At 40.2% G+C, this 27,221-nt stretch overlaps 1 protein-coding gene across 7 annotated transcripts in view; it reads left to right on the top strand.

The window, feature by feature from the left end:
• fbrsl1 (fibrosin-like 1) overlaps positions 1–27,221 on the top strand; it is a 318,527-nt gene that overhangs the window by 74,435 nt on the left and 216,871 nt on the right. For all 7 annotated transcript variants that reach the window (XM_086075771.1, XM_086075770.1, XM_086075769.1 and 4 more), the window contains exon 2: positions 15,534–15,749. In XM_086075771.1, coding sequence (XP_085931897.1) covers positions 15,534–15,749 — 216 coding nt within the window. The remainder of the gene's footprint in view (positions 1–15,533; positions 15,750–27,221) is intronic.

The following is a 27,221-nucleotide window of genomic DNA, read 5'->3' as shown; positions in this document are numbered from 1 at the left end:
TAATGAACAATGGAGCCGTTATAGTGGCTGTATATTAACTACAAATATTGCGATACTTGCGTAGGTGTATTGATAATCTATCGGACGCAAATAATCACAATGTATCGTCACACTCCTAGTTGTGATTGCTTTAACTAATTTCAAGTGTTAGGCTTTTGGATGTGTATGCCATCCTGTGTTATACTACTTTTACAATTTCAGATCTCCTTCCATATATGTTTGCAATCTAATCCAATAAATCTTAATTTATAGTTAGTTGGCCAAAGTGTTTAACACAGGACAATATAAAGACTGATATGCAACCAATATAAAACATAGGTAAAAGTACAACAATTTTAAAATAGTAGAAAACATAATATAACAAAAATAATCTGGTGGAAAAATAAATAAATCAACATCTCAAACTGTGGTAAAAGCCAGAGAAAAAAAGTGAAAGATTTTTTTTTTGGAATGCCTAAAATCAAGTTTTGCGACTGTTTTTGCTCATGCAGACCATGAATAAATCCGGCTCTTAGTCTGAGCCTGTCCTCTCCAGTAATTATGTACATCTCTCTGGAATTAGTTTTTTTTTTCTGAGCTCAGTATTGTTCATTCGGTAATCTTACCAATTCGACATGTCATCATTATTGCTCTCTCTCTCTCTTTTTTTCGTTCTCTTTTTTTTATGTGCGTGAGTATGTGCATCTGCGGGTGGGTGTGTGTGCGTACGTGCGTGCGTGTGAGTGTGTGCTCATTAATTCACCTAAAACCTATTAAAAATCCCATACTGTTCACCTAAACCGAATACTTCAGAATCCAGTCGTGAAGTTGTCAGGAGACCTGAGGAAGGATCAAAGAAAAGAAAGAAAAGTGAAATCCAGCACCGACCAAACATCACCTACTACCCACCGGGTTACCAACCGGAATCTTTCACCAACCCCAGAAACATCTAAATTCCAACAAATTAGAGAGACCTCAAGAGACCTCTGGAATGAGTTATCAGATGGTTGTATTGCCAGCCTTGACTGCACTTTCCTCTTGACACCCTTCACATATTTCTCTCTATCTTCTGCCTGGTGAAATGGCTCCATTCCAAGGCCTTTGGCAATACCTTTTTATTCTCTCTCTCTCTCGCTCTCTAGCTCTCGCTCTCTCTCTCGCTCTCTTCTACTGTACCTGTTAAACACAGGATTAGAGTGCACTCGGCAGGGTGCAATTATACTGCGAGCATTGTTACATCCCGAGCTAAACACTACACACTGCTCACTTGTCTGTTGCTACCTGGAGGTAATTGCACTGCTCTCGGCCTCTGCTTGATGAGTTGCCAGAGTAATCGTTTTACTGTTTGACCTCTAGTTTTTCAAAAAGCACTCAGGTCAAGAATCTACTCCGGCGAGATGACATTTGAGAGGATGTCAACTTTATTGTTCTTCCTGTTTGTGTTTTGTGAATACTGGTTACATGTGACAGCCTCTGTCGGCCAAACGTTTAAATCATATAAGAGATCTGAAATTAACACAATTTGAAACCCGGCAACTGGAAATAGCTTTGCCAAGGACAGAGCAGTATTAAAAAACTTCTTTTTGCTTGAATGATCTCGGCTTTTAGAAAGTAGGCCAGTATTATTTGTACTAAAAACTATCATTTAAATGTCTGTTTCTTTCAAATGCTATTTTTTTTCCAACATAGTCATTGCAGCATTGGGTATAATCAAATACTGTATTTACATCCATTTATCCATTTTCTTATCCGCTTAATCCTTATAAGGATCGCAGGGGTGCTGGAGCCTATCCCAGCCAGCTTCGGGCTGAAGGCGGGGTACTGTATTTACATTAAATAAAAAATAAAAAACATGTAAAAAACAACAACCTCATGGCTGTTTTATGGCCATGCTTTCTGTGTAGTTGACCTCTACATCGTAGGTGGTGAACTTTAGACATAGTCACTTTGCTGCATTCTAGCTCTTCGACCAACATACCAAACTTGATAAACATAAGACTCCTTAACTCAGCACAGGTTATCTTTTATAATATATTTATATGTAATGTAGGTACTAAGGAGATGGAAAGAATTCCCTCACTGTCCAGGAAGGGACATAAGATGTGTATCAGACAAGTTCCAGGACTGGTGTCACAAAATATATTTCAAACCCAAACTATAATTTATGAATTTCAATATAATCACCCGCGAGAATGAAAATGACCTAAGCATTCAGCTCTGAACTGCTTAACTTTTTTCATCATGTTTTTATATTAGTGATCATGAGACCAATGAGACACTTGCTAGGTAAAGTCATCATCAGGGAAGAGTCACGTATCTCTCAAGTATGACCTGGAGAGCAAATGCTAGAGCTTTCCGTGTAGGAGTCGGACGTCGATAAGGCCGAAAAAAGCAAGTACAAGCACAAAGTCCAACTCGTGTTGATTGCATTCTTCGATGTGAGTGCATCGTCTACTGCGAGTTCTTGCCACAGGGCCAGACGGTCAATCAGCAGGTCTGCAAAGAGATCCTGCTGTGTTTGGTTCTATCATTGTTATGGTATTGCAACTCACGCTGCTTCATCATGACAATGCGACTGGCCGAGAAGAACATCACTGTGCCCTACTCACCCTATTTTTCATATTTCCCAGTTTAAAGGGATGGGGTGTAGGATTCAGTGCCATCTGGTGGTTAATTAGTAGAATGCAATACTTAAGAAGCACACACACTACGGTGCCTCAGAAAGGCCACATTTCACAAGCATACCACCAATTACTACCAATTATTATTTGGAGTGAGCGAGCGTGCGAGTAGACTGTTGAAAAGGAGATAGCCGGAGCAGCGTGCAAAAGGGGCTAGCAAGAACGCGATGGAGCGGCTTACAAGAGTGGCTAACAAGAACTAGCTTGAATGTCTAACACGAACGGCTAGCAGGAGAAGCTAGAAAAAGCAAGTAAGAGCAAAACAAGAGGAGACAAGCGTATTAGCTCAAGGGCCACGTGGAGGAAAATATATTACCAAGCGGGCCAGATCGATAAAATCATGGTATATAACTTAAAAATAATTGCCGTCAATTATACGTAGATTTTCACTATTTGTGGGCCAACCCTATATTACAAGGCTCAACTCTAATTATATTGTTCCATAAAATAACATGAATGCAAATGGCCACTTTGCCTGTATGAGTTCCCTACGTGTTGTAGCTACCTGTTTTGCATATACAGTATATTGTTTCCTGAATGCATTGTGTGGCGCAGTTAATGACGTTATAAGGACATTAATCCTTGTCATATGTGTTTGTGTTACCAGTAATTGAATTTGTGTCGTATTTAACTCGCTTATGTTGGTCTATTATTTTGTTTTTACTTTATTCTAATGACATCCAGGGGAATTCCATGTACAAGTTGCATTGCTCATCTGAGGATTGCTTGTAAAATTACGAATTTAGATGTTTTGATTGTGGCTGTCTGATTAATTCGTCCAACTATTATTTTTTTTACTTACTAAATTGTCTTGTAGACCGGATTAAACCCCTTTGTGGGCCTGATCCGGCCTGTGAGCCGTATGTTTGACACCCCTGATATAGGCCATTTGAAATTGAAATTATTATTTAAATAATTATTGAAATTAATTTAAGGGGGGTCATCAAGCGGACTGTTTGGAAACATGGAGGACATCAAGATGGCCATGACGACAAATTGTGAAAGAGTCCTTTTAAGAATGCATAAAGGCTTAGCAGACAATGCAGTGAAAGTGTGTTATATTCCAATTGGATTACATACTGTAGATGGGGAACAGTTGTAGTTTTGATTTGAAATATAGCTTTTGTGACACCAGTCCTGGAACCTTTCTGATGTTCTTTGTACTAATGTGTGTATTAGAGTGGATCTTGTGACACAGCAGTAGAAGTGGCCTTGCATTTAGTGGTGTCACTCTCACTGGAAGAAGACACTGTTCAGTGTGTGCCCGTGAGGGAGCATTTTTTAGCGTGCATTTATGGGAAGGAACAAAGGTTTTGGTTGTTGTAGCTCAAGCAGTTGCTTTTTTTTCAGCAAAAAGAAAGAAGAAATAGGTTGTGATACAATCGTAAAATCACTTCAATGTTATATGTGTGGTCATTCAAATAAAGTTGCCTAATATACTGGACAGTAGTGATGGGAAAATGAAGCTTCATGAAGCACTTGTGATATGTTTTGACTCCCCTAGATGGTGCTCTTGGTTTAAATATAAAGGCTAGTGCAAAGGAAATTGATTACATTTCCACTGCATCTTTCAACCAAGAGTGCCATCTAGAGGAGTCAAAAAATATCACAAGTGCTTCATGAAGCTTAATTTTCCCATCACTACTGGACAGTGTTTGCAAAATATTGACACCAAACATATTCATTATCGACTCATTCCAATCCAATATTAGATTTCATTAGATTCACAGTGTGCCATTTTTCTAATTTTTGCCACATGTGACCTACTGTTTCATGTTGGGTGTTTTAGGTGTCATGACTTACTGTAGCTGTTTCCTTTTGATCTGCATTTTCTTTTGCTGGTTTGTTAGATATTCTGTGCTTTAGCGTAGTTCCTAGGGTGAACTGCTCGACTTTTGTAATGCTGCATGTTCTTGCCTGTCAGCTCTAGTTCTCTAACCTCTCTATCCCCACTCTTGTACACTTCTCCGACTACCGTTGGTGCTGCTGATCACCATACTCTCTCTCTTCTTTCTCTTCCCATCTTTCTCTTGTCTCTCTACCCCCCCCCCCCTTTGTCTCACCTCAATCACCTATAGAATTTTTCCTTGCCCCAGTCACCCATTGCTTTCCCATGTGTGCTTCAGTTGGTCTGTTTATAAGTGAGATGCTTGATTCTAGATCTGCTCCATCTATTCCCTGCCATGAGACAAGTTATGTTGTAATATAGAGCTATAGAGCTCCATACGTCATGTACTTATTATTATTATTATTATTATTCCCAAATACGCCGTCACATTGGCAGGATAGGACTAAACAATGGAGAGCAGCAATAAAACTAGCGTTTATCTGTCAACATTTTGTCCAAAAGAATTCACATATCACTTTGATGAAAAGGACAGAATGAGATAAAAAAAAAAGATGGACAGGTTGGATGTTGCTGAACCCAATATAGTGTCACTAAGAACGCTGGAGTGACGACCGGGTCCTTTCCCCGCTGGGCCTGGGGTTCGGGGGTGCCGGCCGTCCTCCGGTGCCCCCATCTCCCCTTCTGCCCCCGTTGTTCCGTCCCTCCACGCGGCGGGGGGTGGGCGCGGGTGCCCTCTCCGCTCCGCTGTCCGGCCCCTCTTCGGCGCCGATGCCTGGGTGCTGGGTGGGGGGGGGGGGTGTGTTGGGGTTGGGGGGTTGTCTGGGGGTTGTCTGGGGGTTTGGGGGCCTGGGGGCGACTGGGGCTGGGTCGGGGTGGATGGGGGGGGCGGGGGGGAGCGGGGGCTGTGGACCGGTGGGGTGCCTGGCGGGTCTGCAGTGCCCCGTCCTACTGCGTTGGGTTGGGGGCGCGGGCCGTGTTGGGGTGGGGGGCGCTCCTGCTCCTGGGTTTGCTCTCCGGCCGGTGGCCCTGGCGGGGCCCGGGGGTCGTCCTTTGGCGCTGCCGCGGCCTGGGGGGCCCTAGGTGTTGTAGGTGTATTCCAGATCTGCAATGAATTTCCATCTCACTTCACTGGTGAGTGCTTGTGATCAGTCAAAGGCTTGAAAAGTTACAAGTGTATATGAGCTATATTTGTTATTCCCTTTTCTGTGTGGTCAATATGCCATCTAAGCAAGGAGCTTTACGCAAGTTGTGCACTTTTGTTATTAGGTATGTTAGTATCTGCTGATTTGGCCACCGGCTGTTGTTGGAAAAAAAAAAGTGGTTATGCTGCTATTGTTGATCAGTTATTAAGTTCACCTGTGTAATATTTATAAAACCATAGCACCACAAACAAAAGTTTTTACAACATTAACGACGTCTATTTTCCCCAAATCTTACGTGTGGTATTAAGCATCTGCTAGTTAGCATCTGTTAGCATCCGGTTACCATCTGCTGGTTCAGCCACCGAGCGCCAAGTGCCGGATTACGTCTTTCACTAACATATAGTAATAAATAATACAATCAAGCCACAGCTACATAAACAACCGATTCTGTAATTGACTCACCTGATATGAAGTGATCGCTATGCAGGCGATAACTGCCACTATGAGAAGGCTCTCACTTGTTCATCTTGTTTTTGGGTAGGAGGTTAAAAGAAGAATACAAATCTAAACAATGGGGATTAGTACTGCAATCATTATAAAGATTCTTTCAGTGAAGGTGGTGGCTGTCATTTCCTCAAACAGGATCAGAGAGTAGATCTTTAAGGAGAAAAGTTCTTTGCGCAGCCTGTTGTAATGTGCAGATGTAGACAGATAGGACCCTTTCCAGTACTCTCGCCTGTCACTTCTCTGCGGCTGACATTCCTTAGCTCTGTCAGTCTGTGTGAATTAAGACCTTTTTACAGCTCAGCTCACAGCATGACACATTGAGAAATTCAGCCGAAACTCAGAACACGTCTGTCATCCTTTGTAAACGTTAAGAAGAGAGCTTATTCTTCCATTTCTGTTGCCGAGAAAAGACATTAGAATGTCTGTCAAACTTGGATAGGAAGTTGAATAATACAGAAAAAAATCTAAATTGCACACTGGAGATGTGTGCAATGTATGTCTGCTGTCTCAGTCACAACATTTAACGGTCAGTTTGGAATTATTTGGGACTGATTGTTTTTATTGGAATGTACGTTATTCTCCATCAGTACGGATAAGTGTTGCCAGGCAACACTTCCTCTCCCTGGGGAGCTTGTGCATGTGGAGAAAGCGGTGGAAATGACACCAGACTGTATTTTGGGCTGCAGTGTGTGGGCTGAGCGGCAAGCAGGGGGCCTTTCGTGACAGTCGGTGGCAGGTTCACAGGACATATTGGTCACATCGTTTTTCCACTCACAACAGCCTGTGTCTAAGAGTGTCTGCATAAAGGGCCTTGTTCAGACTGCAGGCAAATCTGATTATTTATTTGGATTAAATTGGAACTTGAAAATCTACTGCTCTACTTTTCTGCACTGTCATTTGCAAGTGACCAGATCAGATTTGTTGGGTCCACACATCAGAGTGCTGTAATAACTTGTCTGTATAGATTCTTGTGGGAATGATATAAGCAACCGTTTTTATGATGGCAATGCTATGTACAAACATTAAAGTATGAGCAGTATAAAAACAAACACAAAAAAACATGTACAGTAACTGTAAAAATATGCAGCTCTAACTTGTCTTTACTGTGTAATGGATATAACATGGACTCTAATCTGTGTTTGCATATTCATTTACCATTTAACCACCAAATCCCGAATCCATTCGATTCCATCGTACCTTTGCCAAAAAAGACGTGACAGTCAAAAAAGAAAAGAAAAAGAAAAATCAAATTTGATTATACAGCACTTTATCAACACTACAGTATATGTTGTCCAAAGTGCTTTACCAAGCATCATATTCACTTTGACTGTATGCGGCAGCCACACTAATACCACCACATAAACATACGGAAAGGTTTGCCTTTTTAGTTTAAAGTAACTTACTTTAACCTTCAGGATGTCTGGACAATGGCTGAACCCTGGGTGTTTGTCCCCTTTTAGTAAAGTTTCAAATCCATCCATGTCATGTCTGTCATACGACTACCAGGTAGTTAGTTTGCGCTAAGCTAGGACGGTTCGTCTCTCCTGTTCAGCGTCCAAGTTTGCAAAATCTCTTTGTGCCAGGACAACGTCAAAGACCAACACAAAGTTAACGACAAAGGTGCCGATACATTGTCTAGATGGAATTTATTGGCTGATTGCTTAACAGTTTAATAAAAAGTGCCCATTTGCCATCTAAACATTGCCTATACATGCAAAAACACTTCTGTAGTGCTGTCACTATTGAATATATTTAGAATAGATTCATCCATCAATTATTCAATCGATTAATCGACTAATCTGAAAGCATTTTTTCCCCCCCTGATTACGGTTTATTAATCAGTGGATGGTAATTATTTCGTACTTTGTACTCGTATAGTGATTTAAAAAAGAGGGAATTGATGTTGTACTATGTTACCGGTCATTTTTTTCCAAAGTAAAAACAGATGTTATTTTGTTTAAACACAGAAGATAATCAGTTTTCTTTTATGAAGGAGTACAGAAGTTAAAACAACAAACAAATTCTGCCTAGTAATTATTTCTGAATGGCAACAACCGGAAAATGTGTCATTGAAAAAAGTTGGAAATAAATTTGTACATAATAGTTTTGATCTACAGTATTGCTATTTTTTTTTTTATTCTAAAGCCACAGTCTTGTATGACATAAGTCAATGCTGTGCATTACTTTATCCCATCCTACTGTACTACAAAAAACAACAAAGGAACAAACAAACAAACAAACAAACAAACATGACAGCAAGCAACAAAGCTGACCGCAGAATAAAATGGTGACCAAGAATAAGTGAGAAAAAAAGCTCATGCCCACTATTAACTGCTTAAGTATAGCAACACACTATGGTGCTATGATTAATACCAGGCATTTGCTTCTTTTCCCTGTTCTTCCATAATGCACTGCACATAAATACATAGAACCACACAAAGGCCCTGAACTGTAAAGTTAAACGAACAGGAAAATACAATACATCGAAGAAGAGAAGGTGAAAAGGATGTACTTCATTTAATCTGCTTGCAAGCCAATTATGCAACATTGATCACAGTAAAAATGTGTGCTTTCTCTTGTTCACACACTGATAAGCCTTTTGACACACAATGTGGTGTTTTTTTCTCTCGCCGGTGTAACCCACTGATTACGCGCTTTGAGTGATACGGGGAGGAGGGGTAATGAGCGTCTTAATCAAAGGGTTGTTTGATGCACCTGACAGCAGCATCCGCTGGTAGCAGTATGCTTATCTCTCTACGTGCTCGGGACGTCATGATAAAATCAACCCTGTCTAATTCATGACAAGTCCCCGAGCTGCTGTAATGTGTACACAGTCAGCCTGACAAGCGAGCAATAAATCTATGTACTTACTCCTCAGATATCAAAAGTGTCATCAGCGATGGAATGCTAAAGTCAGTTGCTTTTTCTTTGGTATTAAATCGTCTAAAACTCTGAAGTGTTGAAGTGTATCCCTTGAGATACTGCTGCTGTGTTTGACACTGTGTTGTGTCACAGTGGGGATTTCTCTGAAAATAAAAGCCCTCTCATATGACTAGAAACAACGTGTGCCTTGTGTCGTCATTGAGTTACACAACAATGCTGCCTTGGCTGCTAGCACCACATTTGATCATTTCTGTTGGCATTTAAACCACTTTTTAATAGTTAATTTTCATTGCAGATCTAATACTATCATTGTGTTGGCTATTTAGAAATTGAAAAAGAAAACACAATCATGTCAAAGCCAAAATCTAATCAGAACTTCAGTGTTGTTGGGTGCACAGATTAACATTGGTTAACAGTGGTATCAGTGTTAGTGTCAGGTTTTGACATTGGGTTGTGGTAGGAATGAGGACCCAAGGGTAGGAAGCAGGTGTAGCCATTAATTAATTAATTAATTGACTATTTTTTTAAACAGATATTTCATAGGTTCACGTAAAACAACGGGATTTGGCGCGACTGCGTTAACTAAAACAAAAAACAATTAATCAGAACCAGCCATCTTTGTTGTTTACAATATACTGAGACAACTCAAGTGGGATAAATCCGACTTTCCACCTTCCTCGAATGCAGCATAAATACACACAACCTGATGAGATAATAAGAAACACCTGGAGAAGACACATGGTGGAGGGAGCTGAATGGTTGACACAAGGTACCGGGATGACAAGCACAGGTAGACATGATTAAACTTGATGAGACAATGACAACATGTTCACAAAGAACAAATTTCAATTAAAATCTAGCCAAACCAAACAAAACACAGTGGTAGCCGGCATTTTTCCAGCAGCTCTGTTTATCTCAGGATTTAGGCTCAGTAGTCATCAAGGTAACACAAAGCCAAACTCACACTTGTGGGGTTTCCATCCAATTGTTTAAAAATTGTTAGCATATTTACTGAAAATGCGCAAAACGGACGTGCGACTTATGCCCGTTTCCATCTGTTCATCTTTTGTGAATATTGAGAGGGGACTCCGCCGCTGTAGGTGGCGGTATACACCATAGAGATGTGATCCACAAAGAATTTAAAAGAAGCGACTGTGCCGTGCAATGACATTGTATGATTTGCTTTTGTAATTCTTGATAAACCGTAGCGTTTCTTTGCTGTTTTCCACCTAAAATTGCTTCTTGAATTAATTCCAAAAATATTTCTGTTTCGTCATCCCCCGAAACAAACCTTACTTTATCGTCTGCCATTGCTTTGTGACTACAAATGTACATGTGACGTAGTATCCAGTCAAAACGTGCGACGTGTATCCGGTCTTGTCAACGTTTATTCTTATAACCTGTTTCCATAGCCAAAATTTGCATTTTTCTTTTTTTGATACACTTCAAAATCCTCCCCCTCAAAGCGTTAAAAACCTTTTAGCGAATTTTGGGGCTTTTTTTTCTCCCGAATTTCTAGCGTTTCCATTCTGTTTTATTTTCGCATTTCTTGAAAATTTGAATAAAAATGGGTGGATGGAAACACCACTACTGGTACAATAGAAAGGTTAAGTGAAGTGGTGAGCAGTGGTTCCCCTCCCAAAAATGACTGCGTTTAGAATGATAATTGCGATCGAATCCTCGATTTGTGGGGTATTCATCTACATTTTCTAAGACATCCGGGAACTCTTTCAATTTGTGGAAAAATGGCTTAATATGTCTCATTTAATGTCAGAGAGATATGCTGATCTCAACATGTGACCTGACTAATGGCTGACCTCAGAAAATGTGTTACATGCTGAAAGTGCATTGCTCTTTTTTTCTGACATATCTACGGGCAGTATTATGTGCCAGTAGGAAGCTTAATTTAAACAAATATTTTAACCATCTTAATTTGAATTGTGAAAAATGGATGTGATATCAAACACATTTTCTCCCAAAACAGAAATTTGTATTTGCTTTTGTTTTCCTTACTCTAGGCTCATTTTTTAGATTCTTGTGGCTGCTTTATTCTTTAATGCCCCATGAACAATCCTTGCAAGTAACTTTAGTGTTGTTGACATTCCTCTTAGCAGAACGCTCAAAGCTTTTTCTTCTGCACTGTTGACATGATGTTGCCAGCAACAGTAAAACCACACATAGCCACACATCCTTTAGTTGCCTTTATGAACATTTGTGGATATATATTTTTTTTTACACTCTTCTTTCTTCAGCCAGAGTGATCTCATGTACTGTTGCCAGGGCAACATGATTAGGTCAAAGCAGTTGAGAGGTCTATTGTACATCCTCCTTATCTTCTCTTTACCATGTCTCCCTCATGTGTTTTTTAAGCCATGTTCTCTATATTTTGGTTTCTGTCACAATTTTGTCCAAGCTTACCCTTTTGTATTACATTAAATGGGCTTTTTGAGTGAAGTATATTTCACAGTTGTAACAATATGTTTTAGATAGGATATTGTAGTTTCAACAATAGAAACAATTCAATAGGCATATTTATATATTGAATGGAAGAGAAATAATTTCATTAGTCATCGTTTGAAATAACAGTTTCATGGCGGCATGGTTCGGTGGTAGAGTGGTCATCTCCCATCTGTGAGGTTGTTGGTTCAATCCTCACCACTGGTGAGTTGTGACCATGTGAAAGTGTCCTTGAGCAAGACACTAAACCATGATTTTCTCCCAATGGCCCTGGCAGCGCCCTGCGTGCAGCAGCCCGCCATTGGTGTATGAATGAGTGAATGTGAGGCATTTTACGTGCTTTGGGCACCATATGGTGTAGTTAAAGTGCTATATACAAAGCTGTCCATATTCTAACTTTTTAGGTCCTTTGTAAAAGGTAAAAGATGGATGCATGGATAGATGATACACACAAAGAAGTGGCACCAATGTAGAGTATAAACTTAATTTTCCATTGAATTTCAAATTAATTTAATTCTGATTAATATATTCTTTGGTTGCGCACCACAAATTTGCAGATGAGGCGTTTAAACGGTGGTTGGACGCTTGAGTTGCATTTCCAGAGGTGTTCTGTTCAGTACTTGCTCAAGGGCAGTTAAAAATAGTTATAATAGTATAATAGAGCGTCCCTCCAACAATTAATTTTGCCCACAGCAGTTCTAAAACTGTGACCCTCTGTTTTCAAAGCCCAAGGCTTTCCAGATGAGCACCTGTTGGCCTAATGTTTGTAAAGGTCACAATCTCGATCCAAGTTTTTACTCCCAAAGTTTCTGACGTCAACTCATATTTATGTATACTTTTGCAATGAATGAGTGGACAAGAAAAGTCAAACATCTATGCACTCTGGTCTTGTACTGTCAGTCTGTGTAGTTTATGTTCTGTTTGTTTATGTTGTGCTTGTGTGTTTTTGTCAATCATTCCAGCATTGCCCCACAGTCATAACAAATATATATACAATATATGAGGTTTGTTGACAACTCAAACTTTCCCATTGGTGTGAATCTGAGTGTAAATGGTTGTCTGTCTCAATGTGTCAGTATGATTGACTTGCAGTAAGTCCAGGATGCACCTTGCCAGCTGGAATAGACTCCAGTGGTACAAAATCAGCGGTACATACTAGAGACAATGATGTCTGTAGAATAATACTTTTCCTTAACCGCATTCTGGCACCCCTTCGTCCACATAAGGTACAGTCATGTTCATTTCGAACACATCAGACAGGATGTGACTCATGGTGCTTTTCCTACATTATAGCTTCTGTATGGTCTTATGCAAGATGTTAAGTGCACTGGCATGTGGTGTATGGGGTGAGATGTAGACATGAATAATTCAGAATATGTATGTGACAATGTTGGGTACTTAAATTTATAGATGAGGTAAATCTGCAACCATTAGTGCACGGCCAATTATAATTAATGTAGGTATGTATTGCACGTCAATCTTTTCTTAGAAAAACAATAATTGCTTGTGGTAGAGCTTTGTTTCTATGCTCGCAACATTTCTGAATGAATAATGTGGCCATTACATGCTGAGCCAAGGTATGTCCTTTGAGGGTTACAAGTTGGGTCCATTTTGCTCTCTACTCAATTTGCAGAAGACTCAGTAAGAGCCAAATTACATTAATAGCATTCAGAGCGATTTTTGAACTGCTGGTCTGACATTGAGGAGGGACGTTACCAATGTGCATAAGACCTACAGTGAATAAATATTTGTGCAGAACTAGTTGATGATCTACCTGCTAAATGTTGACACACTTAATTAAAAACATTTTTGGGACCGGCATAGAAACAAACAAAAACAAATGATTGAAAATATAACTTACCATTAGCATTGCTTCGACAAACCCGGACATATTCCGATATATTCCGTATGGCATCAACAACACATGCCTTAAAGTGTGATGGTGTTGTTGTTTGGTGTTCAACTTTTAAAGTTCAGGTTAGCACATAGTTATTGTTATTGGATATAAGAATCTGGCGATGAAGCTTCACTTTGCATCGCCACCCTTGTTCCTCATCGCCATTCCATGGTCCCGCTGCCACTGGTATGAATCTATTAAGGCTGCGTTCAGACTGCGGGCATATCTGATTCCGCAGGTGAAACCAGAAGGCAACCATCTTACATATTGTAGCCAGTCTAATTTTATGCATGATTTTCTCTATTGTTTTTAAGGGGTCAGCACTAAAAAAAGACAGAGGGTGCAAATAAGTAGTAACATTTAATTTCCTTGTTTATCATAGTGTATTGTTATCTTTTCTTAATGGTAATGAGGGGGCTTAAACAGGATTAAGTGGATGAGAGTTTAGCCACCCTTGCATTTCTCGTGTAAGGAAATATGTTTATTGTCATATGGATATTTAATATATGCTTGCATTTTTTAAATACATTTTATGCATAAAGACACCATATTAAAAGTATTTCGGCTCATTTTTGTGCTTTCGTTGTTGTTATAGTTACTGTTACTGACAACTTCAATATGGTTTTCATTGAAAACACTTTTATCAGTGCGTGATTTATGCCAAGATCTCTGTGAGAAGTGGAGCCTCTCAAAGGAACAAACTTCACTGTTTGCATCAAGCATTCAGAGTTTAAGTAATGCAGAGGTTATATTTACATTATATTTACAGATTACCGAGTCAAAATTTACAGGATATGACTAGATAACTGTATCATTTCTTCCTATTCCCATTTGAACATGCAAACTGTGCTTATGTGATGAGAAGTCTTAAGGTCAGAAAATCAGGCACTTAAAAACATTTACTGGCCAAGCAATGAAAACATCCCACAAAATGTGTATTGTACTTAAAAAAACAATTGCATACTGTTATTCTTATTGGAAATTGGGTCTTACTGTTCTGTGTCAAGCTAGTGTGAGTGCTTCATAATACATGATACACATTCACCGGCCATTATAGCAGATACGCATGCCCAATCGTAATAAATTGCTGTATCAAAACATCTGCCTTTACAACGATAATAATTTGCTGATAACTGATTGTGTTGGAATTGTATAAATTGAATAATATGCAGTATGGATTACTGTAGTCATATTTTTATTTACCCTATTTGGCAAAATAAGAGTGGCAAACTCTCAGTATTGCAATTTTACACCATGGAAAACACAGCAATAACAGCTTGACACATCACAGCCTCTTAGATGAAGCTATTAGATCAATCAGTGCTAACAGTACATTCAGGGGGTGAGTTTGAGGGAATGGGTGAAGGAAAACTATTGTGTAAGACACCCGACTGTTACAAATAGTGTTTGAATTCCAGTAAACAAACAGCAGTTCCAAACAGGCCGTGACTGAAGCGTGAAAGGAATGATTAGTTAGGGGAAATGGCTTGGTCACAGTGTAAGTGTAGAGTGAGTGTTTTTTCAGCAGTGTGTAAAAGCAGCCGTTCAGTTCATATCATAAGCTCATTATATCAGAGCCATAAAGTGATTATGGCTCCAGTAAAGAATTGTTCTGCTGTTGACAGGATTAAAAATGACTTTAGAGAGATACTGATTATGGTTGCTCTCCGCTCAAGTGTTTGCTTGCTTTGTTGAAGCACATAATATATTCGGACTGTTTGCAGTTTCAGTTGTCAACATACCGATTGCTGTTTGCATTTGCGTTGTGTTTGTTGAAAGTGCCAAAATGTGCATTTTCTTACAAATTGAAGCACCCTGATCTACAAAGTGTTATTGGAATTATTCCGGTTTGTTTTTCCGTCTAACACATTGAATGCGAATACGGTAATCGCTGACTGAAGTAAATTAATTGTATCAACACATGGTTATGGGCAACACATTTGTAGGTACGAATGTGCAATATTCGACCTTTGCCAACATCATGAATCATCAACAATCATATTCAATGGAACAAAGGTCTCTCTCCAGTTTGAACCATCAAAAGCATGTCTATCTGACTTATATGTTTGAATTCATGACCTAGCACATGACATTGTTATTGTATCAAAACTACAAATGTGTTCTCTGTCTTTTTGTAGAAGAAAACGGGGCTTCTGAAAACACAGGAGCAGGAGCGGTGGAAGGAGAAAAGGGTTGTGAAACGGCCAAAGGCGGAAGATGAGGAGGAGGAAGAGGAGAATGTTCAGCCTGTTGTAGATCCACTGGAGAATGGATTCTTTCATCATGCGCAGCGAGAGCAGGAAAGGATGAACGAGAGGCTGCTGAAAAAAACATACTCCAAGAAGAACAAAATGGTCAGTGTCCCCTTCTTCATCTCTTTAAGTGGGCAACTGCATTGGCTTGACAGTTCTACAGTACTTTAGTTGCAATAGGGAATGTATTTTTCATTTGAACTGTGAACCAGCCACTTTCTGGTCCCCAAAAGCACGTCGTTTCAGACTGAGTTAATGTTACTAATAAGTCTCTTCAGCTGATGTCCAATCCCACTACACAGCTTTGTCCTTTTGAGGCCAGCCTTTACCAAATTTAGAGTGACTTTTAATCAGGTCATTGATTGTCAGAATAAGATGCTGTATGCTCTTTTGCTGACATTTTATGAGCATACATTTACTTGGCAGGTCTTGTCAATTCCGTGACCAGTTAGTTTTGTTCTGTGCTTCACAATTTTCTTGCGTTCATATTTATGTTGCAGAAATCTGAGGCGCTCGTATTGAGGCGGTCACATTCCTTAGCCCCAGCCACGGATCATACATGATTTTTTTTCTCTCCATATTTCTAGTTTGGATGGGTTTGGTTTTGAATTGCGATTGGTTGACGGACTTTAATATGTATTCATTTTGCGTGCCGATATATGAGGAGCTCTTGCCTGCACATTTTTAGTCACCCAGTTGACTGAGCTATTCATTCATTCAGATGGCTGGTTGTTAGCATTGCAGTTAGTTAAACACTTTTTATTATGCTTCACTGGCCCTCCAACTTTAACTAATAAATTGCTCCCTTTTTCGGTACAAAAATATTGTCAGAAATTAATTATGCTGACATGGTGCTGTTCTGCGCTCAGAAATGTTGTTGTGGGTGTGTGCACTTGTCAATCCTTATACATCAAATTTCATTATGGTCCGTCCTTTCATCCTCTTCCGCTTATCCAAGGTCGGGTCGCGGGGGTAGCAGCTTAAACAACAGAAGCCCAGACCCTTTCCCCAGCCACTTTGTCCAGCTCTTCTGGTGGAACCCCGAGATGTTCCTGGGCCAGCCAGAAGACATAGTCTCGCCATTATGTCCTGGGTTGTCCCATGGCCTCCTACCAGGTGGTCATCAGTTGGTCCTGGTACCAAGTGCATCCTTATGTCTAAACATGTTGTTCAGTATGGACGAGCCATTATGAGCACTAAAGTCCAATAGCAGATCACCGCTCGGGTTCTGATCCAGGGTATGGGGGGAAACATTCCTCCCAATCATACCCTTCCAGATCACAAGCATCAGTATTAAAGACCCCCAGCAGAACAATGGAGTCCCCTGTGGGAGGACTCTCAAGCACCCCTTCTAGGGACTCCAAGAAGCATGGGTACTCTGAGCTGCTGTTTGGGCAGAAACAACAGTCAGGACCTGTCACCCTACCCATAGGTGGAGGGAGGCTACCTTCTTTTTCCACCGGGGTGAACGCCGGTGTACAGGCACAGAGTCTGGGGTCAATAAGTATGCCCACACCTGCTTGGTACCTCCCTCCTGTATCCGGGAATTAGACCACCAAGGTCCTTGCCTCTGCTGCCAAACAGCTCACTTGGCACCCAACCCCACTTGGCTCTTCCCACAGGTGGTGATCCCATGGCAAAGACCCACATTTCCTCTTGGGGCTGTGCCCGGCCTGTCTCATCAACAAGCCCCACCTCTGGGCATGGCTCCAGAGGCGGTCATTGGTGACCTGCATCCGGGCTAGGGAAAACGTTTATCAATGTTTGTGTACATCATAAAGGGTCTTTGAGCCATGCTTCATCTGGTCCTCATGTAGGATCTGATTGTCATGGGTGACCCTGCAAGGGGCATAAGGTCCCAGACAACTTAGCTCCTCGGATCATTGGGACAAAAAAAACCTTCACTCATGATAATGTGATGGCTCAGGGAAGGGATTTCATTATTGTATTGAATAAAACTATATATAGTTTTAAAAACTACTGATATTAAAAGATCTTTGTGCAGTTTGTCCCTTTTTAACTCGCGACTGCCACTTCTGGCCCAAAGCGTAACTGCAACATCTGTGTCAGGCTAGTTCATGGTTTGCGTGCGAGTACGTGCACAATCATAAAGCGACAGCCAGAGTTGACAAAGAAACTTTGGAGTGTGAAGGTCCGCACACTCTACTATAAAATGAATATAAAAGCTGATAGGTGCAGTCAGAGTAAAACAGTCAGGGCTCTTCGTACTCATCATAACATGAACCGTATGTGTCACACTGTGCTCTGTGATTCAGATTCAGGTTTTGCACTTCTACACTCTGCGTTCCATTTTTTTCTCTCTTGCCAGTATGACATTATTTAATAATCAATTATTGAAAGTCTTGTTAGTTCTCATAATATTAAAATCAATTCAGAATCTGCATCACAATGCATCTAAAGAGGGATTGTTCCGCCCACCACTACTGACTGCTGAAGTGTGTTTGTTTATGCAGAAAGGGCCTGCCACTGTCTTCAGTTTTAAGCACGTCATTGGGCCCACCGCCTCTGTTCCTGTGAGATAGCCTGTCAATGTGTTAACAACTTGTTTAAATAGATGGATGTTTTCGAGTTTCTCTCTGAGGCCAATATCCACCATGGTGCTATTGAGGAGGGGAAATATAGCAGAAAGAGCCAACTAAATGAGTCTTATGTAGCCTCTGGGCATCATCCTCAGATAAAAATATCTCATATATTTCCTGAGGAAGTTAACATGACTGCAAATTAGTTTGGCTGTGATATTTAGTTTGTACTAAGCAATTATATTTCTAGCTAATAGAACTGTAGATCTCTGGAAGTTCAAATATTCTGCAGTGACTAAAGCACATCTACATTTCAAATCACATAACTTCATGATACAGTAGACGTGTATTTGAGGAATACAAAGCAAGTGTATTAAATTCTTGAAAAAGTTGCAGATCTTATTCTTATCAGTTACATTGGTGTTACGAGGTGGAATAAAATGGAAATGTTACATTAATTTTACTTGACTGACATGGAAACCTCATGCATTGCCTTAATACACCTACACTATACACAGTACAGTTTTATGGCGCATTTGCACCGGATTGGTTCCACACCAAAGTGGCATTTTTTGTCTCCAGATATTCGCGTCTCCATGGGACTTTTTCGGGGCAGAGCGGTTACAACAGAACCGCTTTTTAGAACCATCTCGTAGGTGGTTCTGCAGCACCGTGTCGTCACTGTCATCTGATTGGCCGACAGCAACGCAGCAAGCAACGCCATGGAGCACGGCCATTTCTTTATTTTTTGCCAGTGAGGCAAGAGGCGCCCGCCGCTCTTTGCCAAAGTCATAAAAATACAGTTAATACAATAAATATAATAATGTTTTACAACAACGCTGAACTATATTTACAATTTAAAAGGTACTTGTGGATGGATTTGTAATGGTTGTGGTTTAAAAACACCGCTTGGTCGTATGTTCCCATTCACTTCAATGAGAGCTCCAGCGGCAGTTAAATGAATGGGGCTGAGCTCTCCATTAAGAAATAGCTTCGCGAGCCGGTCGTTAAATCAAGATCACAATATTTCATCCATGGTGGTCCATATGAAATTGTAAACATGGTTCAATGTTGGCGCAACTTGCCACTTGTGAAATGTTAGGGCAGAGCCGCACGCACTGCGGGAGTGCAAGCTTGGCTTGGGCAATTCAAATAATCCCGCCCCCTTCCCGCTGCGTGCCTGCTGTAATGGAAATGCAATGGAGGCCGTGTAGTGTCGTTCCGTGCAGTGTGGTGTGGTAGCGAGTCATATGGGGCTAATGGAAAAGTGGCATTAGATATTACTGTCTTTGGAATCTCTGTTGTACATAGGTGTCTAAAAAACACTTTTCACCTGCCTACTTTCCACACCTTTATTGTTAGCAATTGCAGTATTTAGTTCAAGGATATACAACTGGCAGCTCAGTGCGCCAGAACACCCAGGGAGGCGTAGTGTGTCCTCCAAATTCACAAACATCCTGAACGAGAATTGCTGAAGCACAAAAATTAAGATGTGGCCGTTTTTACTCCCAACACACGTGCACCCGTCTACGAAAATAGAACCCAATAAGTTAGTTAGTACATTAGTTAGTTAGACTATGACACAGACCAACTATATTGTGCAAATGTCACCGCCGTAGGAATGGAACTGTACCAACAAATCAGTGTCCTATACGTGATCAGTGCGTATCAGACAGATAACATTTGCCCCATTTTTTTTTTTTTTTTTTTGTCACACCGTCTGTAAACACAAGTCAAACAAGTCTAAATTGAGTATTGTCATTCGTAATGATATAATAAGCTTTGTTTAGCAATAATACACTTTGAATGTAAGTGATTCTTATAATAGTTCTATGATGTAACAAAAGTTTGATTTGTATCCTTCTTCCCTGGCACAGTTTCTAAGAAGAATAGATGTAGTGGTAATGTTTTATCGCTGCTGTGGTAAGATGCTTGCAGGATACTCAGCATCATGCCTTTGACCTTCAATGCGCTTCAAGGGAGCTATGAATAACACATAACGCTGACCCGCATAAGCGACAACCACTCACTCACTCGGACACAGCACTGTTGTCCATTAGTGCTATGCTACACACACGCTGCCCCCCACTTACAATGCCACGTATGAAAACCCTCCAGACACTACACTCTATTATTCCGACCCTTCCTCGGGCAAATCTCTCACTCCAAGTTCAGCCTGTGGACAAGAAGGCAGTTGGGGAGGGTGATCAGGATGACTGATTGTGCGAGGCCTGCTGTTGTTTGGCATGGCCCCTGAGTGGTTCCAGCTCAGATCGTGATACTCAGAGCAGATTTCTAGCCACACATTAACCTGCTTGCTTGTTCATTTCACCGGTAGATCAAGTGAAGCTGCACCACAAATGTTGATAACTGTATTTCACCGGTGTATAGAAATTTCTGTTAAATCATAGGGTATATAATGTAGAAAAATAAGTAATGCATTGCTGTACTGTATGAAAAAAACGCAGTGGAAATGCTTTCTTCATGAAGATGTTTAATGGTAATTGATTTTCTGTTCTTTTTTCTCTGAGTATGCATTTGAACCAATTATTCAATATACTGTACTTTTACAAAGTTAATAAATCTCTGCTTTTATTGATATTTTCCGAGCAATAATTAATATAACAATGTTTATTTATTTGATGGTGGGTGTATTGCATGCACATAACAATAGCAATAGTTCAACAACAATGAAAAAAAATCCACCACAAATGTCTAATCTTGTAGATTTTGGCATTCGCCAAATGGAACAGCCAGTGAAATGTCCTTTAGAAAGTAGTTCAGAAAAAATGAGTTTATCAGTAGCACACCAAATTACTTGAAATGTTCTCTGAAGAAAGGGAAATGTAATACTAGAGCTGAGTTTTCCGCAGAGTTATCCACATTTTTGTATGCCTCCTGTAAACATTTGATTTGATTCCCTGAATTCCCTCTTATTTGGAGTATTAGTATGTTGCTGATGGTTTGTGTTTTAGTACCAAATTTTGGGGATTATAAATCGCACTTTTTTTCATAGTTTGGCTGGTGTCGTGGTTTATACTCAGGTACAACTATTTTAATGAGAGCTTGGACTCCCACCAAATATTCCCATTTGCAAATATAAAAATAAATAGTAGTTATGGCAACTAAAGTGCTACATATGTTATTTTTCTGCAAAGTGTCAATATACTTGTGGGTAGTGCTTGGAATTAAGACCCAAGAGCAGGGAAGCAGGTGAAGTCATGAAGGAATGCAAGAGGTGATGCAGGTTTCCACTCAAAAACAATTTAATTTCAAAATAACAAAAAAGGGCAAACAAAGTACTTAATTTAATATTGAAACAGCAAACAAACATACACACATGGAACTAGACATGACAAGGACAATGAACGACGAAGACTGAACAAAAGCAAGGAACTAAATACAAACAAATTGACAAGACAACAAGAGATACCTGGACAAGACATGTAGCTGAGGGAGGTCTTTTTGTATTATATGACCGACATGAGTGTTTTGACACAGGCGCAGGCAGATGCACCTGATTTTCAAATTAAAAATTCTTTCTGACTCTAATAAGCACTAACATAGTTTGTATTCAGTCTGTCTATGTCACCTGGTACCAAACGGCTTGAGGCCCTCATAAAGGAACTAAAACGATATCTAGTGATGCACCTGTTATTAGATCACCTGCAAATATTACCTCCTTGATTTAATTATGGGCTTGAAAGGCTTGTAAGTGGTAACCTCATAAAGGAGGCCTGAACTCCTGGAGCACAAGTAGTGAACTGCAATTTAACTAAGAGCATTATTAGATGACACGATAATAGAGAGCACTGCAGTGCTGTCTGCAGGCACATTACATGTGTGTGCATGTCAGTAGTTGTAGCGAAGGCTGTGCTGAGGAGAAAGTGTGACTTACAATTTAGTTTCTGATTATATGACATCATTTTTTTATCAGGATCAACGTGAATCCCGCTTGTAACCATACAGACTAATTTGGAACCGGAACGGTTAGATTCCCGCTGCAGACAATTGTAAAAATGGTAGCTAGTTGCTGGAGAGGTAGGTGCTGGTCTGCTTCCTGACAGTAAAGACAACTAAACTTTGACAACATAGTGACACAGGAAAAAATACTGGGACATTTTTGGAGTCTTACTGGTGTTTGTCATGTCATTCCTTCACCAAGCTCCAGTGGATATTCATCTTCTTTTGTCTTCCTTCCTTTAAAGAAGTGTTACAAAAAGGGCGAAGAAAACCAGAAGTGTTTCCTTGTTGCTTGAAGATTTCAGTTCTTGTGATGTACAATGAGGTCTCACACGTTATGCTAACGATGTCATTAGAGCAGTCTATAGCCTATATTGTATACAAAAATATAAATGCGTGCACATCCATGCAAAATTTCACATGCATGAATGTTGCCTGTTGCCCTGTGGGAGGAGGGCAGGCGATTTTCGCCTTGTCACCTTGCTTCCATAGGAAATGAATTGATAGCGAGCGACGTTGCTTCCCGTGTGTGGCACCCATAAAAGTGGCTAATGCATCATCATCATCATACATTACAATCATAAGAGACATAGTAACTGCAAAGGCAACTGACAAAATCAATATCGTAACACAATGACCCCATGACCCAACCCAAAAACAGTCACATATGATCCAATGACCCTAACCCAAAACACAGTCATAACAAGTGAATAGGTAATGATGGAGAACAATTCTGTCCAATTTCATAGTTTTTTCATTGCTTTAGAATTGTACATCTTTTGTGATGCTCGTCTTTAGAAGATCATTGCAGTTCCCACATTTCTCAATTCTTAATCTATTTTGGAAAATGTTATGCTTCCATTGCCCTATACTGCCACCCCCACTATGTTCAAACCGAGGTATGTAAAGACAGTGTTGAGTTAGTTCGATGTCGATAATATCAATCCTTTAGGACAGGTTCATCAAGGAAATAGAATGCTCACTGTCAGACTCTCTCTCATCCAATATCAGTGACTGTCTTCACAGAAAAGAGGAAACTCTTATAGCTGCAGAGGAAGGGAGACAAAATTGTCCTGTTTTAAGTTTCACCTTTCTTTTTACCCTGGGAATGTAATGTGACAGCAAATTCTACCAAATGCTACTAAAATAACACACTCATACGCTTGAAACGGTGTCTATGAATTTTATTACAGTATTGTCCTTCAGGCTCACTCACACGAGATTATGAGAGACGGGATGAGAGACAAAGATACATAAATTAAGCATGAAGAAAATGGCAAGAAAAAAAAACTTAAGCTAGACCATGTCGGTGCCGTCTGTGCTTCTTCAGGTATATACTGCATGGGGACCGTGAGCAGTTATTAATGACAAGCTGTGCAAGGCTCTTTGTCCACACACACATATAGAGTCACAAATAAGTCATAATCATTGAGATATAGCAAAGTTACCTCAGAGCAAAAGCTCAAGGGATGAATAGGCCCGGGAACATTAAATGAGCAGAAATCCATGGTCATGCTCGGTAGAGAGCACACTATGCTGTGAGACAGAATCCTCCAGGATACTTGAACAGATTACCAATATTATATTTATTGTAATTTTCAATCCTACATTAGGTGCATATTTTTCTGTGTGGTTATAAAACTTTGCCCTCAGGGGGGCGGTGTTAGCCATAATATATGTGTCGAGACATTATTTCTCTGTGCTTGGCTGGCAGACTCCGTGTGATTACTTTCTTTATTTACTTAATTTATTAAAAGTGAAACCTCCCAGGCAACATTATATCCCAGTTTTGTATCTGCTGCAAAATATGTAGCTATAGCAACCGATATATTACCCCTGGTAGACATTTAATAAGAGCAGACAGCGGGGAGAGACACTTCATTAAAAGCAAGCTTCATGATTTACATGATCATTGCGGTGCAACACAGAATCGTGTGCTTTGTGTAATGTTAAGTATCACAGGTGACTACAAGAACAGGTTATCACAGCTCAAGCTGCAGTTCAAATGAGGTTAGGTTTTATTCTAAGGAGTTTTTTTTTTAATCAAACACATTCATAACTATAAGTGCACTACAGTTAAAGACAATAGATTACAAACGTTGATATTTACACTGAGTGGACAACAGCATCAATTTCAGAGAGAATGTCTTCAAACACAAATATTGAAATGATAGTTTTTTAAATGTCACTTTATACTCTTGTAACTGCAACATATTTCCGAGCCCACCAAAGCAGTCCACTCAGATTTACTTGGAAAATGTGGTAATAGACAAAAAAAGGAGGTCAGCTAGACAATGTTGTGAGACAAGAGGGAGTGTTCAAATTATTCTCAAAGGAGTTTGATGGCGGAACTTGAAGTCAGGACTCGTTTATTTTTCCGCAGCAAATTCATGCAACCATATATTCCTTTTGGGCATTGTTAAGTCTTCTGGGTCAGTCATACTGGAAAATACAGACTTTGTTGTGACTGCCGACTTGCTAGGGCTGTCACTAGCAAATCTTTTTTATTTTTTATAATTTATTATCATATAGACTTGTCTTGACTTGAATCAGATGGATTTGGGCCCCATAATAGGAAATGTATTGCACACAAAGTACTTCAACAACATACCTTTTCAAATTAGATTAATTTAAAGCCATTTAAGTTGTTTTAAAGTGACATTATTGTCATTTCATATTAAACATTGGCATATAAATTGAGTTTGATGTGTGAAAAAAAACATCTAGCGAGTGAGCAACGTGTTGGTTGCATGGATAGAGCGCATTAGTGACCTGATGGTCCACTGCTGGAACCAGCAACCATTGTGGTCTTCTATTTATTTATTTATTGTACACATTTTCCCACAATTGTCACTCCACTAGTGATGGGCATGACAGTTCTTTTTTAAGTGAACTGAATCTTTAGAATCAGTTCATTTAAAAAATAACCGTTCATCGAATCGTTCGTCTACGCATCCCCATCCCCGCATTCATTCATTCAAATAGAAAGGCATTGGCATAGCATTTGGAATGATAGTAGACATTAGAAATGTTTCTTGATATTAGATAATGTTACGTATGGTGCAATGTCACAGTAAATGAGGTCGGAGTCTGGTGTTTTTACAGTAGAAATGAAATATGTGGAAGTCTTCTTTTTTAGTGACAAGAAAGCCCCCCTCTAGCTGTGAGCTGTATTGTATGTTTTAGAGGCTCGTGCGTTTTGACAATGGAGGGAGCAGATGTATGCTGACGTGCTGTTTCACACTTCCCGTGTTGATCTGATTTGGTGGCGGCTGATTCTCTCCTTGTTAGAACCGTAGCAATTTGTTTAAGGTAATTAGCACCTCATTTATCAGCTTTAAATTTCTTTCCACTTGGCTAGGCAAATGTGCTTTTGCATGTGTGTGTGTCTATGCAACATATTTGCACATTTGTGTTACATGCTCCTCAGTAGTGTTTATTAAAACATATTCAGTTCCTATGTGCCTGTGCCTTTCTGTCTGTGATGCAGTAATCACATAATAGGCAATGTAAGTGTCATCTTTGTCACTTCAGCCCATTTGACTCTCACAGTAATGGGATCTGCTGTGGCCCCTGCCCTTGTTTTCATAGCCATGTGCCTTGAGGGGCGTTGCGACCAGCAAAACTGGACATGAACTCAGATGGATTAAATGGGATTAGTGGTGTCACACAGACAGATGTGACTATTCTTTGTGCAAATCAAATTTGCTGTGGTACAATACTGACCCCTAGTGCTTGTAAACTGCACACCACACATGCAGTGTGTTGGCTGAATTGTGCCGCTTAGCCTGTTGCCATGTTGCCTGATATCATCCATTGGGGGTCACTGTTCCCATTCGGAAAACATGGTGGATACATTATCAGCCACTATTTTCCCCACCTCCTCTGCCATTTTAGCTTTCTCACTACAGCCTGCCTGCTTGGCTTTGCAATATTGAGCCCAGGAGGGGTGGGTCTTTTGCAGGTTCCATCAACATGTTTCCTGCAGCGTCTTGTAATGGAGGCTTAATGTGGCCATAGCCAACATATTGCCATGAAAATATCAGCTTCAGAGATAATGAAATCCCGCCGGAATATGTAACTCTTGTGCGGGTGGTAGATGCCGTTGCCATCACTTACCAGCACATTTAAATATGAAGCAGTCCTTCTACACAAGGTCGAATATCTCCATGTATTAACCACAGTAATTAATAATAAGCTATCAGGGAGATGGATTTGTAGAGGGTTTATTTAAAGGGGAAGTCAACCCCCCAAATTTTTTTGACAACAACATGTTCTATGTAGCCCAACTAGTCTAAATATGTAAGTATTCTAGTTAATATTGTGTTAGTGGAATATGAGTTAAGCAGCAAAATCCAACCATTTTTTATCCATCTCGGGGGGCGGCCATTTTGTCACTTGCTGTCGACTGAAGAAGACATCAGTGTTGCTCAAGTCTCAGGTTAACAACCAATCACAGCTCAGCTTCAGAAAACAGGTGAGCTGTGATTGGTCGTTGCCTGAGCCTTGAGCAACTGTTATGTCATCTTCAGTCGACAGCAAGAGCCAAAATGGCCGCCCCCCAAGGTGGATAAAAATGGCTGGATTTTGCTCTATAACTCTTATTCCACAAATGTAAGATTAATCAGAATGTCATGTTAAGACTAGTGAAGTCACATATAACATTTTAAGGTCACTTTTATTCTTTATGGTTTGGGGAATGTTTTTGGTACTTTCAACCACTTTTTAATGGCAATTCACACAGTAGCAATTGCAGCAATAGCTATAATTGTGTTTTCATGTAGTATGGATCCTGCCATTAGGCCCCTGGGTCTATCTGTAGGCAGTTATTCGATGACAGCTGACAAGGGGGCGTGGCTCCTTTGAGGGCGAAGTGGCGTGTATATACGGAGTGGGGGGACCACACGCACAAAAGCCACAATTACTTCCTGGAAGGTCCCTAGAGCTCAGTTGGAGTGTGTATGTAAAATGATGTGGGAGAGGCCATTTGTAAAACAAAGAAAGAGGAGGTGTACGTGTGAAAGGGGGATAAGAATGATTGCTTTTGCACAATAGCGCATGTATAGCCTGA

Source organism: Leptonotus elevatus, chromosome 5 (genome assembly GCF_054856555.1).
Source record: "Leptonotus elevatus isolate MCC_2025b chromosome 5, RoL_Lele_1.0, whole genome shotgun sequence".
NCBI lineage: Eukaryota > Metazoa > Chordata > Actinopteri > Syngnathiformes > Syngnathidae > Leptonotus > Leptonotus elevatus.
This window is presented reverse-complemented; position numbering and strand designations above follow the sequence as displayed.